The 14,302-nt window shown below is 40.7% G+C and overlaps 1 protein-coding gene across 4 annotated transcripts in view; it reads right to left on the bottom strand.

Moving 5' to 3' along the window:
- TOX (thymocyte selection associated high mobility group box) overlaps nt 1-14,302 on the bottom strand; it is a 201,965-nt gene that overhangs the window by 10,952 nt on the left and 176,711 nt on the right. For all 4 annotated transcript variants that reach the window (XM_035125638.2, XM_035125639.2, XM_035125640.2 and 1 more), the window contains 2 exons: nt 9,787-9,867; nt 2,755-3,141 (listed from right to left, as the gene is read on the bottom strand). In XM_035125638.2, the coding sequence (XP_034981529.2) occupies nt 2,755-3,141; nt 9,787-9,867 (468 nt within the window). The remainder of the gene's footprint in view (nt 1-2,754; nt 3,142-9,786; nt 9,868-14,302) is intronic.

Below are 14,302 nucleotides of genomic sequence, written 5' to 3'. Positions count from 1 at the left end.
CCTAGCTGGGTTTTTTGTGTGCGACTGTAGCAAGTACTAAAAAGCCTGCAGCAGAACCTAAAGTGCGATCCTCATCTCTACACTTTACCGGGAACTAATTTCATTTCCTGCCTGTCTGGAGAGGTATTTTCAACAGGCATCAATGTTTTTGTCTTCACAACTGATTTATTCATCAATCTCAATGTGATGTTTTTTAAAACCTTTAAATTGCATCCAAATCCTAAAGCATCTGTTTATTACACAAGGAAATTGAAAATATGTCTGTGTGATATCATACAAAGATTTTCCCTTAAGGTTATAAGGACAGTTGACAGATATTAATGATTCCCTCTCCCCATGCCTGTTAGCCACATTCAGAAACATGGTACGTGGGGGAAATAGAGGGCGGGGGAAAGAAAGAGTGGCCAAAAAAAAAAAGCATGCCAGAGAACTGACGGGATAAAAACAGTTCGGAAGAAGTAAAGCTGCAATGTCTGAAAAGGCTACCCATGTGATCACATTGCAACGGAAGTGATAAAAATAAAGAACGGCATTGTAGGCCTTCTATCGTGGCAACATAGAAAAACAATAGATTAGTAGGTCAGTACTCCTATCTCTAGTTCAACACAGCCTTCCCCAAGCTGGTGACTTCTAGATGGTTTGAAACCACACGTTCCCTCATCCCTGACCAAGCTGGCTGGGGCTAATGGTGGAAGTTACGGACCAAAAAATATCTAGAGGCCACCAGCTTGGGGAAGGCTGGTGTGACAGAACAGGAGAGTGAACATCACACTAGCACTATGAGGATAGAGGTATGTATATGTGATAGTTACCTCTCATGTAATAAATGACAAAAAACCTGTATGAAACAAGTCTTTCACATGACAGGCAGGCAGTCAATATTCTAGGAAGTTAATCAGAGTGCTCGCAAATCTTTGCAAACACACAGTAGACATTCAGTAGGTAGACTTTGGGTTCCTTATACATGACTTTTGTTCTGTTTTATTGAAAACAGCAATGGAATTTCATTGGGGCTGTTGATTCATTTTACGTATCTCTCTCTCATTTTAGGAGTATCTGCGTTACCAAAAACCAGACAGTTTTACACACATAATGGCAACAATGTTTCTGTTACCATGTTCTCTGGAAGATGTGGGGAAATGGTGTGGGTTGTTGTTTTTTAATTAAAAAAAAGAATTGTAGTGCTTTTTGTTTTCAGTGTGAACACAAAATTCCTGTATAAATGTCTTGTTAGCCCATGAAAATCAAAAGAAATGTGACTAATTTAGCTAGACTTTATTTAGGTCGCATTTTTCTAATGAAGCTCATGATTTAGAAGGTAATATCTGACAGGTGACCTGTGCGAAACTTCTGAGAGGGGCAATGAATCTAAGTGAATGAGCAACATAATGGATTCATTATAACATACATAAGTTAAAGCACATTGGGGGAAAATAATTGGGGAAACTTTCATATGTTGAGAATCTAAATTAACTGACACCGCTTAGGAAAAAGCTCTGGTCACCTGAGTGCACACTAAATGAAAACATCTGAATAATGCCTAGCACTGAGGGCAGGGTCACAAAAGTCCACAAACAAGATGCTACTGATTTCATATTGCAATATAAATTGATGGTATGCCTCTTATAACCTGTCTTTTAATGTTCCAAAAACAGTATCTCAGAAAGAAGAGACTAAGAGAATATCAAGTGTGGTTCTTTCATTTTGGGGCTGAGGAACAAGTACTTTGATATTCTGGTTGACATAACACAATGTAGAATAAGGCCCATCTGAACTCTGCTATTCATTTCCCTCTGACTTGATGCTTTCCAGAAGTTTTGAATTTCAGCTCCCATCAGCCTCAGCTTGCACAGCCAATGGTCAGAGATATGGGAGTTGTAAGCTTAGGGGAAGACTCCTCTTAAGTGCTGTTGATGAATAAAAAGAATAAAACACAGTACTGGGATTCAGAATGATTAATGGTATGAATTATGGCTCTAATTGCCACAACATTTCTCTCCTTTGTTTGCATAAGTTCTAATAGCATTCACACACACACCAGAAATGGACAGGGGGAGCAAGTGCTCAGAACCTCCTGGCATCTCCCTACTTCTATATGGAATGAACTACAGTGGTACCTCGGTTTAAGTACACAATTGGTTCCGGAAGTCTGTACTTAACCTGAAGCGTACTTAACCTGAAGCGAATTTTTCCACTGAAAGTAAAGGAAAGTGAATTAATCCGTTCCAGACGGGTCCGCAGAGTACTTAAACTGAAAGTACTCAAACCAAAGCGTACTTAAACCGAGGTATGACTGTAGTTCACTTGTTGCTATCACAAAGGAAGTAGCATAGTTGTGGGACATCAGAAAGTCCCAGGTTCTTGGCATCTCCAGCCAAGGAACTGCTAGTCACAGTGAGCAATATTTGGGTAGACAAACCTTAAACCTATGGTCTGACTCAGGCTAAAGCAGCTTCCTGTGTTCAACAAGGCTACGAAGTGGCCTCAAGCTTGGAAGAAGATAGGTTCACATATAATAACCAGCTGAGCTTCTGCTTTGCTCATGCTAGCCTGCAAGTTGTCTACACACGTGTGACTTTTTATATGGTTAGAGAACAGGAACCACCTGGTTTTCCTCCATAGGAAGAAGCAGATTTCTGGGGATCATAACTCGCAGCTGCAATATGAAACCTGGAACTCTGAGCCAATGCAAAAATGGGAAGTAACACAAATATTAATGCATCATCAGAGATTAAAAACATAAGTAGGACTTACTTGTTGCATTGTAGGTGAATGTAAAGCAGACTGGACCTGCATTGGTAGCTGGTTCCCAATGGACTGCTGCATTGTAAGTGGCTGGTGTTGTTGTATACTGAGGTGCGGGTGAAGAGGAGGACTCATCTGAAGGGATGGAGGTGGAGACACAGCCATATTGGCTATGGAAACAGTCACTGGCATTTGGCTGTTAGGCTTAGGTGCTATATTCCTAGGAATATTGGGATGTATGGCTGTTATGTGATGATTCATTCCTCCTTGTTGGTGGTAATGGGAATTTAGATACAATGCCGAATGAGGCTGTGTAGATCCATGGAATACTGACTGCTTTGTGTTCATCATCTGAGGTTGCTGGGATACCTTAACATCCACAGGTTCATTGTAGCTCTGTTCAGAAAAAAAAAAAACACCAGACAATACTTAAAGGCTGTTAGTGCTGTTAGCATGATAGCCAAAGTGACTGAATGCATGACATGGTTACGAATGTACAAAGGCCCCTGCTGAATCAGAGCAAAGGGCTGTTTAGTCCATCATTCTGTTCTCACAGAGGCTAAGCAGATGCTTATGGAAAGACTAAAGCAGGGCATGTCTGCAACAAGCTCTTAGTTTGTTCTGCTCGCCCAAATATAAATAATAAAAGACACAGCATTGGAAACCTAAAGGCAAGTCAAAACAAGAAGTTGTACATGACCTTGAAAATAAGAGCCAGGAATTAGAGAAACATTTTCCTGTCATGAATATGTCCAGCTATGTAACATACCACTTACTGACTTGCATCCTTAATATTTTCTCTCTCCCCCTGACCTCACTGGTTTCCTCCTACTATCTCTTGCCTCTGCATTCACTTTCATTCTCATTGAGTTGAAGTCTTTGGGCTCACCCACATTTCTGCTTGTGCCAAGCCTAGAAAGCGCAGGTCCGAGCAGTTTTATGCTTGAGCCACACCTTCTAGACATGGTTCTGAGCAGCTTCCCCCTCTCAAACCCCCTCTTTAGTGATAGATCAAACAAATGGCAATATGGGGAAAACTGGAATTGCTGTTTGCTCTGACTGATCACTAAAGAACAGTTTTCCCTGGGAGAAAGCAGTGGGATAGGAGGCATGGCCAAGTCCTTACTGTTGTTTCTACAGTTCTATAGCTGTTTTGCATATGATTCCTTGCTCATTCCAGATGCCCATTGAGAGGTATTGAGTGGTAGATGGAAATGAGAGAAAGGGTGGGACAAGAGCAGATGAAGTGCCTAGGTGAGCATCTCCTCCAAAGTATGGCCAAGGACACTGAGCAAGGAGGGGCACATGGCTTTTATTATTATTACTTCAAAAAGAAAAGTAATGAACAGCTGTTCAGTAACTATCACATCACTATTTGTGAATGACATTGTGATACTGACAACACTACTGTTTGTAGACCACTTAGAGGTTCTACTTACAATCAAGCGATATATAAATTTTGTTAAATAAAACAACCGAGTCTTGTGTTTAGAGGCTTTTCTGCAGCTACACAGAAGATCCTTCTATAGCAGTGTTTCTCAACCGCTGTTACGCGGCACACTAGTGTGCCGTGAGACGCTGGCTGGTGTGCCGCGACGTGCGGTGACGAGAAGGGCGATTTGCATTGTCTCGTGCCTGGCGGCCGCCAATAAGCAACACTGACCCGCCGGAAAGCAATATTTCTCCTCCTCTTTCCCAAAGCTCAGTGCAAACGAGCCTGGCGGCCGCCAATACACAGCACTGACCCACCGGAAAGCAATATTTGGCAAGTGTTTCTTACAGTCATAATTATAATATAGGGCGGCACAGAGTTAATTTTTTAAACTTTTTTAATGGTGGTGTGCCTCGTGATTTTTTTCACGGAACAAGTGTGCCGTGGCCCAAAAAAGGTTGAGAAACACTGTTCTATAGATCTCAAGCAGGATGAAGCAGACTCATGACCGAATGCATGTGAAACTTATATGGGACGTGGGACCTGTGGCCTTCCAGGTGTTGTGAGACTCCAACTCCATTGAGCCCAAGAAGATGGGAGTTGCACTCCTCATCTCTGCCCTGGAGAGAAGTCTATGCAAGGTCTCAGAAATTACCTGCAGCAGGCTCAGCTCTACTAATTCTAGGTCATCAACCCAATATACATTCTCCAGCAACATTTTTTAAATGAAACTTTTTGGAACAATCAGTGGATAACTGTGTTTCCTAATAACTTCCATATAACATATATATATATTTAAAAGTTTATTTACATCAGTTTTCCCCACAGTCATTTCATCAGAGCTGACTTATAAACTAGATGTGCTCACATAAATGCAGCAAAGAGCAAGAGATTAACTCCCCCAGGGCTTGCCAGTGGATATGTACCTGAATAATAATTCATCTCTTAGGGAGAAGTTGAATGAATAACTAGTGGAAGGTGAAACATGCCAGGAAAAAAAGAGAGAGAGATAAAATGTTCCTTTGAAAGAAGGCAGTACTATGTCAAAACAAGAGTTGGAAGATGCATATATGCCCTTATTCTATAACCTCCATGTCACATTTCTTCCATTTACAAGTCAAAATAAGTTTAACGTTACTCCAGGCACTCTGGGGTCACTGGAGCCTGTGAAGAACCATTTGTATTCCTTTTGATGTATGCACCATCACCACCAATCAGCCAATATGCACATTACAGAAATTGGTTCATTATGCGCAATGATATACAATGAAAAAGATGATAACTTCATTTGCCCAAGTCAAGCTGTAGTAATGATGGCAACAAAAATGTATTTTCTCCAGTAAACTGAGCAAAATTAAATGGAAATGATAAAGGGAATTCAATTCTCGGCGCATAGGTAAGAATATGCGTTCCACCTGCCCCCAATGTGAGATACTACTCCACTTGCACACAGAAAACCCAAACACAAGGCAATAGGTTTAAAATGTAGCTCTCTCTTTTATTATTATTATTATAGTGCCATAAAAGAAATGTTGAACCTTACTGAGGGGGAGTCATTTTCTTTCTCAATGTGAAGGGTTTTAACATTCTCTAAAGCTCTCTTAAACTGGGTGGGGATTGACTAATAGCAGGGGTCAGCAACCTTTTTCAGCCATGGGCCAGTCCACCGTCCCTCAAACCATGTAGTGGGACGGACTATATTTTGGAGAGGAAAGAAAGAACGAATTCCTATGCCCCACAAATAACCCAGAGATGCATTTTAAATAAAAGGACACATTCTACTCATGTAAAAACACGCTGATTCCCAGACTGTCCATGGGCCGGATTGAGAAGGCGATTGGGCCGCATCTGGCCCACAGGCCTTAGGTTGCCTACCCCTGACTAATAGCATTGTTTCACTGTTCTGGTGTTATGTACCCCACTAGGGTGGGGAACCATCTTCAGCCTTCAGCCTCAGAACTGCATTCCCTCAAATGCAACCTTATTGGTGGGGTGGGGGCATGCACTTGTGGTGGGTGTGGCAAAATAGGTGTGGTCAGACACACGCCACTCTCCATACAGGCAAGCACGAGTAATTATCACATTCTAGCCAGGTAAAAACACTAGAGGAGGAAACAGGTGAGGTTCAGTGAAGAGTGCGGTTTGGCAGAGGCATGGCCTGGGCAGAGTCTCAGGGGCTAGAGCAGGCACCCCCAAACTCAGCCCTCCAGATGTTTTGAGACTACAATTCCCATAATCCCTGACCACTGGTCCTGCAAGCTAGGGAACATGGGAGTTATAGGCCAAAAACATCTGGAGGGCTAAGGTTGAGGAAGCCTGGGCTAGAGATAGAGAATTACCAGCCTGCCTGGTTGGGTTGGAGGTTAATTGTTCCCTGTGTGTTGTGGGAAGTTGGACTAGATGACCCCTGGGGTCCCTTCTAATGCAACAATTCTATGATCCTAGACCCCTGCCTCTTTAGGCTGCAGCCAGCAGTGCAGGGTTGGAGAAAAAGCAGGGAGTGGTGGCAGAGAGGAGATGGGGCGAAGAATTCAGAGTACCAGAGCTGGGAAGTGACAGATTAAGGATGCTGGGACCCAGGCATTGGAAGTGCAACATCAGTGATGGTGTGAGGACGTTTGTTTGAAAGCTGAAAGGTTTTACCGGCTTAAGGGGAAAGACTTCAGTGATTTGGAAAGTGAGACTTGTTACTAAATTTGGAAAGAAAGACCTGTCTGATTTATTTGTTCTCTGTCTTCCAAAGACAGTCTAAAATTTGTAAAGTGTTTAAAACATCTATGCCAAGTCCTAGGATATTGGAATTGTAGACATGGACAAGCAGGCAGCTCTGGTGAAAGGGCAATCATAATAACAAAGTGCAAGACTTAATTAATTCATATTCTTTAGGGGACATATAATAATATTTGCTTATATTTTTAGCCATCTAAATACTGTTATGATAATACCCTTTATTCAGGTTTCAATGGGGATTTTTATGTGTCTGCACATTTGAATAATGATAGGGTTTTACAAGGAATGAAATTATCTCCATACATGCTTTTATAAACACTGGTTGAGTTATATTTTTACCTGTTTATATCTCAGATCATCTCATATATCTATTTTCTTTTATTCATAATAATATATGTAGTCTCTTATGTAAATATTTGAATAAACAGATTATAATATTTTTAAAAGAGACTTGATGCCAGATGAAGTATGGACTTAACCAGAACTATGGACTTAACATCATCCTGCACCTGAGTCCCAAAGTAGCCCCCTAACTAGGGTTGCCAGACTCAATAGAGGACAGGACTTCTGTGCCTTTAATTGCCCTGTCCTCTATTGAGTCTGGCAACCCTACCCCTAACAAATGTAGCTGTTCTCCAAAGGAGGAAAGGTACTGCCTAAATCGTTCATGAAATGAATGTTACATGTTAGATACTCTATTTGATTGCATATAGAAGGGGCCCCAGTTTGATCTAAATAGCACGTTATCTTTTGAAATAAAATAAGGCATGTTTTAGGGATGCGGGTGGCGCAGTGGTCTAAACCACAGAGCCTAGCCCTAGGGCTTGCTGATAGGAAGGTTGGCAGTTCGAATCCCCGCGACGGGGTGAGCTCCCGTTGTTCGGTCCCAGCTCCTGCCCACCTAGCAGTTCGAAAGCACGTCAAGTGCAAGTAGATAAATAGGTACCCCTCTGGTGGGAAGGTAAACAGCGTTTCTGTGCGCTGCTCTGGTTTGCCAGAAGCGGCTTAGTCATGCTGGCCACATGACCCGGAAGCTGTACGCCAGCTCTCTTGGCCAATAAAGCAAGATGTGCGCCGCAACCCCAGAGTCGTCTGTGACTGGACCTACCGGCAATGGTCAGTGGTACCTTTAAAGCATGTTTTATATGCTAAGCTTCTAGAGCTGCCTCCATAAAATACTTTATAAATATCGACTCATCAGGTAAACTAACATATCTACTATCAGCCTGAACACAAAAATGCCATGTTAAGCAATAAAAGTGCTTGCTTTTTAAAAATTCAAAATTGTAATTCACAGCATTTTAAATAAGGCTATACAATTTGCTATACAAACTACTAGCAAAAGTAGTAAAAGTTGCAACTAAGGGCAATGCAAAAGCTTAGTCAGTATTATAAATAATATCATAATCTGAATAGCATTATAAAAAAAAGCTTTGTAATGTGATTTTTTACTTTATATATTTATTTCCACACACATCAAACAGCTTGACTGTAGCCCCATTAATTTCAATAATTCTAAGGCAGGAGTGGGGAATAGGCTTTGAGAAAAGCTCTAGCAAACATTGTAATATATTTAATGGAGACTAATGTACATTTGTATCATCAATTCCAAGTGAAGAGTGGTCACCTTTTGGCAACTGGTAATCCTAACAAATAAAATAAAGTAAATCTAGAGTATTGAAACATCAAATTTTAGACTCATCAGCATGAAAACACTTCTCATTTCAAGCCACTGTAATTGAATACATAGGACTTTCAAATATGTTATTAAGACTTGCTGCACCAGCATACGGATGCTTACAATGGGTTTCAGAAACAGCTACATAAGTGCTTCATCACAAGTACACATTATTCCAATATTACCAGAAGATGCCATGTTGGTTTTAGGATCAGACTTGCATAGATAAAGGATAACATATAGGTACATTTATTGGGGGGGGGGGAGAAAAAGAAGAGAGAGAGGAGAAAAATGGATTGGATCCAAACTGGAAACACAGCTTCTCTTCTACACCACTCCTCCTCTATATACCCTCTGTACCCCGACTCCTGAAGGTCAAAATAAAAATTCCTTCCAGTAGCACCTTAGAGACCAACTAAGTTTGTCATAGGTATGAGCTTTCATGTGCATGCACACTGTGTATCTGAAGAAGTGTGCATGCACATGAAAGCTCATACCTATGACAAACTTAGTTGATCTCTAAGGTGCTACTGGAAGGATTTTTTTATTTTTATTTTGACTGCGTCACACCAACACGGCTACCTTCCTGAAGGTCAAGGAACCCTTTGGAACAGCACTGGAAAAGGCACAGAGGGCTGCAGCAGGAGGGAGGTATTGGCAGAAACTGAAGGGTGGAAAAGCTACATTGCCTTTGCAAAAGTGGCTTTTCCATTAGTACAAGGCACTAATCCAAGCCCATGCCATGTACAACTAGTCCATATGTCACCTACAAGGTGGTGAGTATGTTGTGCAAGTACATACAAACTACTGGAAATCAAAACAGCCAGTTTCTGGTTGCGGTACAACTTTCCATTCGCAGACGTAAGATTTATCAGTAGTCAATTTTATCTTTCATTTGCGGTCCTGCTCATGCCTCTAAGCTATGGAAATGCAGGGTGAAATTGGGGTAGGGTTTGTCATCTAGCATAAACAAACAGCTGTTTGTGTTAAGCAGCAATTCCCAGAATTAACTTAAAAGCTTAGAGAAGCAATAATTGTTTTTTACATATTACGCAGATGGACAATAAAAAAATATGGCTGGAACACCTATAATCCATCCAATGCATATTTACTTACTTATTTATTATTAAGGTTTACACCCGACCGATAAAAAACAACTTATCAGGGTGACTTTCAATATTAAATATTAAAAAGATGTTACCTTGGATACAAGGCTTGCTCTGTATGCAGCTAACTGCTTCAGATATTCCTTCTTAGCAGCTTCAGTTTTCTTTTTATACACCTGAAAAAGAAGGAAGAGTGGCAAATCAGCAACTAGGCTTGTTGGGCTATAAATTCAAACATCATAACCTGCAATATTTACACAGCAGCAGCAAACTTCCCTATTCTCTCTATCTTTCTTACCTTGTAAACTTTTGCTTGTTTGTTAACTAAGCAAGCAAGATAGCAGTTGAAATGTGAAAAACATTGTTCAACACTATGAACATGACAAAAACACAATGATCCAATTAAAAAATAAAGCTAAAAAATGAATGGAGAGTGAATAATTGTAGTTGTTTTTAATGTGGTTGATCAAAGCTACTATGTTTTGAGAATCTTTTATTACATTAGGATGAACATAATGTTCTCATATATCTTTGATGTATATTACATTATATATGCTTTTGTAGTTCGCCTTGAGACGTTTTATATTGTAAATGACAAATAAATGCAGTAAGCATAATAATACACAATTAGGAGTAGTTTGGTTTACTCAAACTCCGCTTTTATGTTACTGCCATCTTGTAGAAGCTCCTGGAAATGTTTCCTGCATGGGAGGGGCTCTATGGAGTGGCAAGAATCACTTGAGCTGATCTACAGTTCACTCTGATCACTTGGGGCATGTATGTTTTCATGCCACAGATTCCTGGCAGTGGCTGGCACCGGTATATGGGCAAGACTTCCCCATATAACCTGCCACCGTGAAGTATTTCCAGCAATTACTATGTGGTGGTCATAATGAAAGAACCTGTCTTGGGTTGACCTAAATTAAACAAGTCAGATCCTGAGGATGTCATATAGAGGAGGGTGAAAGGTTGTTTTCTGCTGCTCCAGAGAAGCGGACACGGAGCAATGGATTCAAACTACAAGAAAGAAGATTCCACCTAAACATAAGGAAGAACTTCCTGACAGTAAGAGCTGTTTGACAGTGGAATTTGCTACCAAGGAGTGTGGTGGAGTCTCCTTCTTTGGGGGTGTTTAAGCAGAGGCTTGACAGCCATCTGTCAAGAATGCTTTGATGGTGTTTCCTGCTTGGCAGGGGGTTGGACTGGATGGCCTTTGTGGTCTCTTCCAACTCTATGATTCTATGATTCTATGAACCACACTTTTAGTCCTACATAAATTTCTGGGACAGATTAGTCATGACTAAATGAAGTCCTATTGATCTCAAGGGGACTAATGTGTGACCAACTTGGTCTGGATCCCATCCAATGAGATTGGGTATGAAATGTTGACTTGCAAAGGCATAGAGGGCAAAGTTCACTATATCTCTGCAAGTCAGAACAGAACTAGCTGCCCTAAGAAATAATTTGCATGGCCATTTTGAGATGCTAATTAAAAAGTGGCAAGATTATCACCTGAGGTACTCACTCATCTCCACAGAGTGAGTACTGCGCTCATGTAATAAGGAAGCCATGTCTGTTGATCTATGGTAGCTATTTTGCATCATAAGTCACCTGTCTTATAAAAATAGCAATAGGAGCTGCTAATGTTAGAATGAGAAATGTCTCCAATTTAATTACAAGCTTGCAAATCATAATACTGAAGTTATCTGTGCCAATTTATGTTGGAACTTAGTCATGGCTATCTCCTGGTTGATTTTCATTTATTGGCATTATCAATATGTAGGACCTACAACAAACTGTTACAGTGTACAGAGCTCCCAATCCGTGATTCAGCCAGCCAGCAATGCCCTCCACCAAACTCCATTCCACTCCTCCTCCCATCCATTCCTGTTTTTCTTCCACAACAGACAGACAGCATTCTACGGCCAATGAGCTTTTTATTGTACTTTTGTAAATGTTTGTGTTTCTCAGAAACTCCCTATAGTGTAAGGATGTTGCCATTTTGGCTATATGTTAGAACATTCACCTCTGAATGTCAGAAATAGAGTGAACTATTAATTATTATTAATATTTACTATTTCTACTAATATTACCATTTATGCATTACCTTCAGTGAACACAGATTCTTACAGTTACATGGGCAAAAAAGACAAACCCCTGTCCCTAAGAAGCTTACAATCCCAAAGAGATAATAGGGCAAAAAGCAGAATGAAGGAACAAGATGCAGGCATAGAGACAGAAGGATGTGGGCAAATGAAGCTACCTGTACTTTATTTCAGTTGGGAATGAGAATTAAAGGAACAGGATACTTCATGTGGAAAAGATGGAGTCGGACAAAGGATGTGGAAGAAGGGACGTTATCCTGCTTACCTCTACTGTATTTGTTACTGGAAATAAAGCAACAGAGCCCTTTCTACATCGTTTGGGGCAGGTATAAAAACCTACCTATTGACACTTCCAGCTACACATCTCAATATTCTCTAATTATTGCCAATTGTTTTGAATTTGATGGGAACAGTGAACTGTTGTTGGGATTCATCTATCTCATGAGACAATGGAGTGTGCCTATTGGGATGAAGGGAAACCACTGTGTTAGCAGCATCGAAGTGAGCTCCCTGGGATGCAAGCCTGAGAAATGTGTATGGAGGTCCTGGGCTGTTCAGATGCCAAGACACACATCCTCTTAGCCTCGCTGATGTGGTCCAAAGGAGCACAATCATTTTGTGTGTCCAAAATAAGCTCATTGGAAGAAGGGAGGCAGTTTCATGATCTCCACAAATATAGTGTTCCCTACTCATGTTTTAGAGTAAGCACAATTACTGTAATATTAAATTGATCCCTTCTGATATTCTTATTCCATATTAATTTAATCTAGTGCATGCATACACAGAACCAGAGAACTAAAGAACGTGGATAAAGAAAGCTCAAGAGATCCAGCACTTAGCAGACACTCATGATGCAGAGAGTTTCTTTAAAGCCACAAAGACCATCTATGGGTCAATAAATCATGGCATATGCCCCCTATGCTCAACAGATGGTACTACACTTCTAAAAGATAAGCTATTTCACAAGCTGGAAAAAACATTAACAGCACCTCCTTAACCGCAACTCCCCCATAGCTGCTGAAGTCCTCTCACAAATTCCGAAAAAACAAATTAGAGATGAGCTTGCAGTATCTCCAGATCTGGGAGAGTTGTGTACAGCTATTAACCAAATGAAAAACAACAAAGCTAGTGGCCCTGATGGGATGCTTGCCGAAGTGGGCAGAATTAAACGTACACAACAACTTCACAAGCTCATCAGAGAAATCTGGGAGAGAGTCAATCCCAGCAGACTTTAGGGATGCAAAAATTATCAATCTATTTTTTTGTTTTTTTTAAAGGTGATAGAACGGATTGTGGAAACTATTAAGGCATCTATTTATTAGCTGCAGACAGCAAAATTATTGCAAGGATCTTAGCAAACCATCTTCTAACAATATCTGAGGCTACCCTTCCTGAATCCCAAAATGATTTTCAACCTTCTAGGGGGAACAGTGGACATGATTTTCACCGCTCAACAGCTTCAAATAAAATGCAGAAAGCAAAACCACCCCCTGTATATGATGTTTATTGACCTGACTAGGGCCTTCAACACTAAATCATAATGCCCTGTGGACTGTCCTTCTGAAATTTGGCTGCCCAGATAAATTTGTGAACATCCTTCAGCTCCTCCATGATAATATGACAGCAACAATCAAAGATAACAATGGCTCTCAAAGCAAACCATTCACAGTGGGATCAGGTGTTAAACAGTGTTGTGTTATCACCTCAACTCTATTTATTATTTTCATTGCCATGATCCTATACTTTGTCGAAGGGAAACTCCCCACCAGACTAGAAATCATATATCAAACAGAAGGAAAGCTCTTTAATCTGCGTAGGCTGAAACCAAAGAGTAAGGTGACTATAACTTCCATCATAGAGCTTCAATATGTTGTTGACAACGTAGTGTGTGCACACTCAGAGGATGATCTCCAAACCATCCTAAATATCTTCACAGAAGCTTACGAAAAGCTTTGGCCTATCTCTCAACATCCCAAAAACCAAAGTGCTGCACCAACAAGCACAAAACAAGCCCTCTGCAGCATCACAAATCCAACTCAATGGTGTAACGCTGGAAAGTGTCAATCACTTCTCCTACCTGGGCAGTTATCTTTACACAAGGGCCAACATTGATGCTGAAATCCAGCATCGCCTGAGCTCTGAGAGTGCAGCTTTCTCCCAATTAAAATGCAGAGTGTTTGAGGACTGGGACATTTGCAGGGAAACCAAAATGCTTGTTTACAAAGCTATTGTACTACCAACCTTACTGTATGCTTCTGAAACATGGACCACTTATAAATGCCATCTCCAACTCCTCAAAAGATTCCATCAATGGTGTCTCCAAAAACTTTTTACATATCACTTGGGATGGCAGCCAAACTAATGTTAGTGTACTGGAAGAAGCAAAGATCACCAGTGTTGAAGCAATGCTTCTTCAACATCAACTTCATTGGACTGACCATGTTGTTCAGATGCCAGATTATTGTCTTCCAAAGCAACTACTATATTCCGAACTTAAAAAAGGAAA

The sequence above is a fragment of the Zootoca vivipara genome, chromosome 8, assembly GCF_963506605.1.
Source record: "Zootoca vivipara chromosome 8, rZooViv1.1, whole genome shotgun sequence".
In the NCBI taxonomy this organism is placed as follows: Eukaryota; Metazoa; Chordata; class Lepidosauria; order Squamata; family Lacertidae; genus Zootoca; species Zootoca vivipara.
This window is presented reverse-complemented; position numbering and strand designations above follow the sequence as displayed.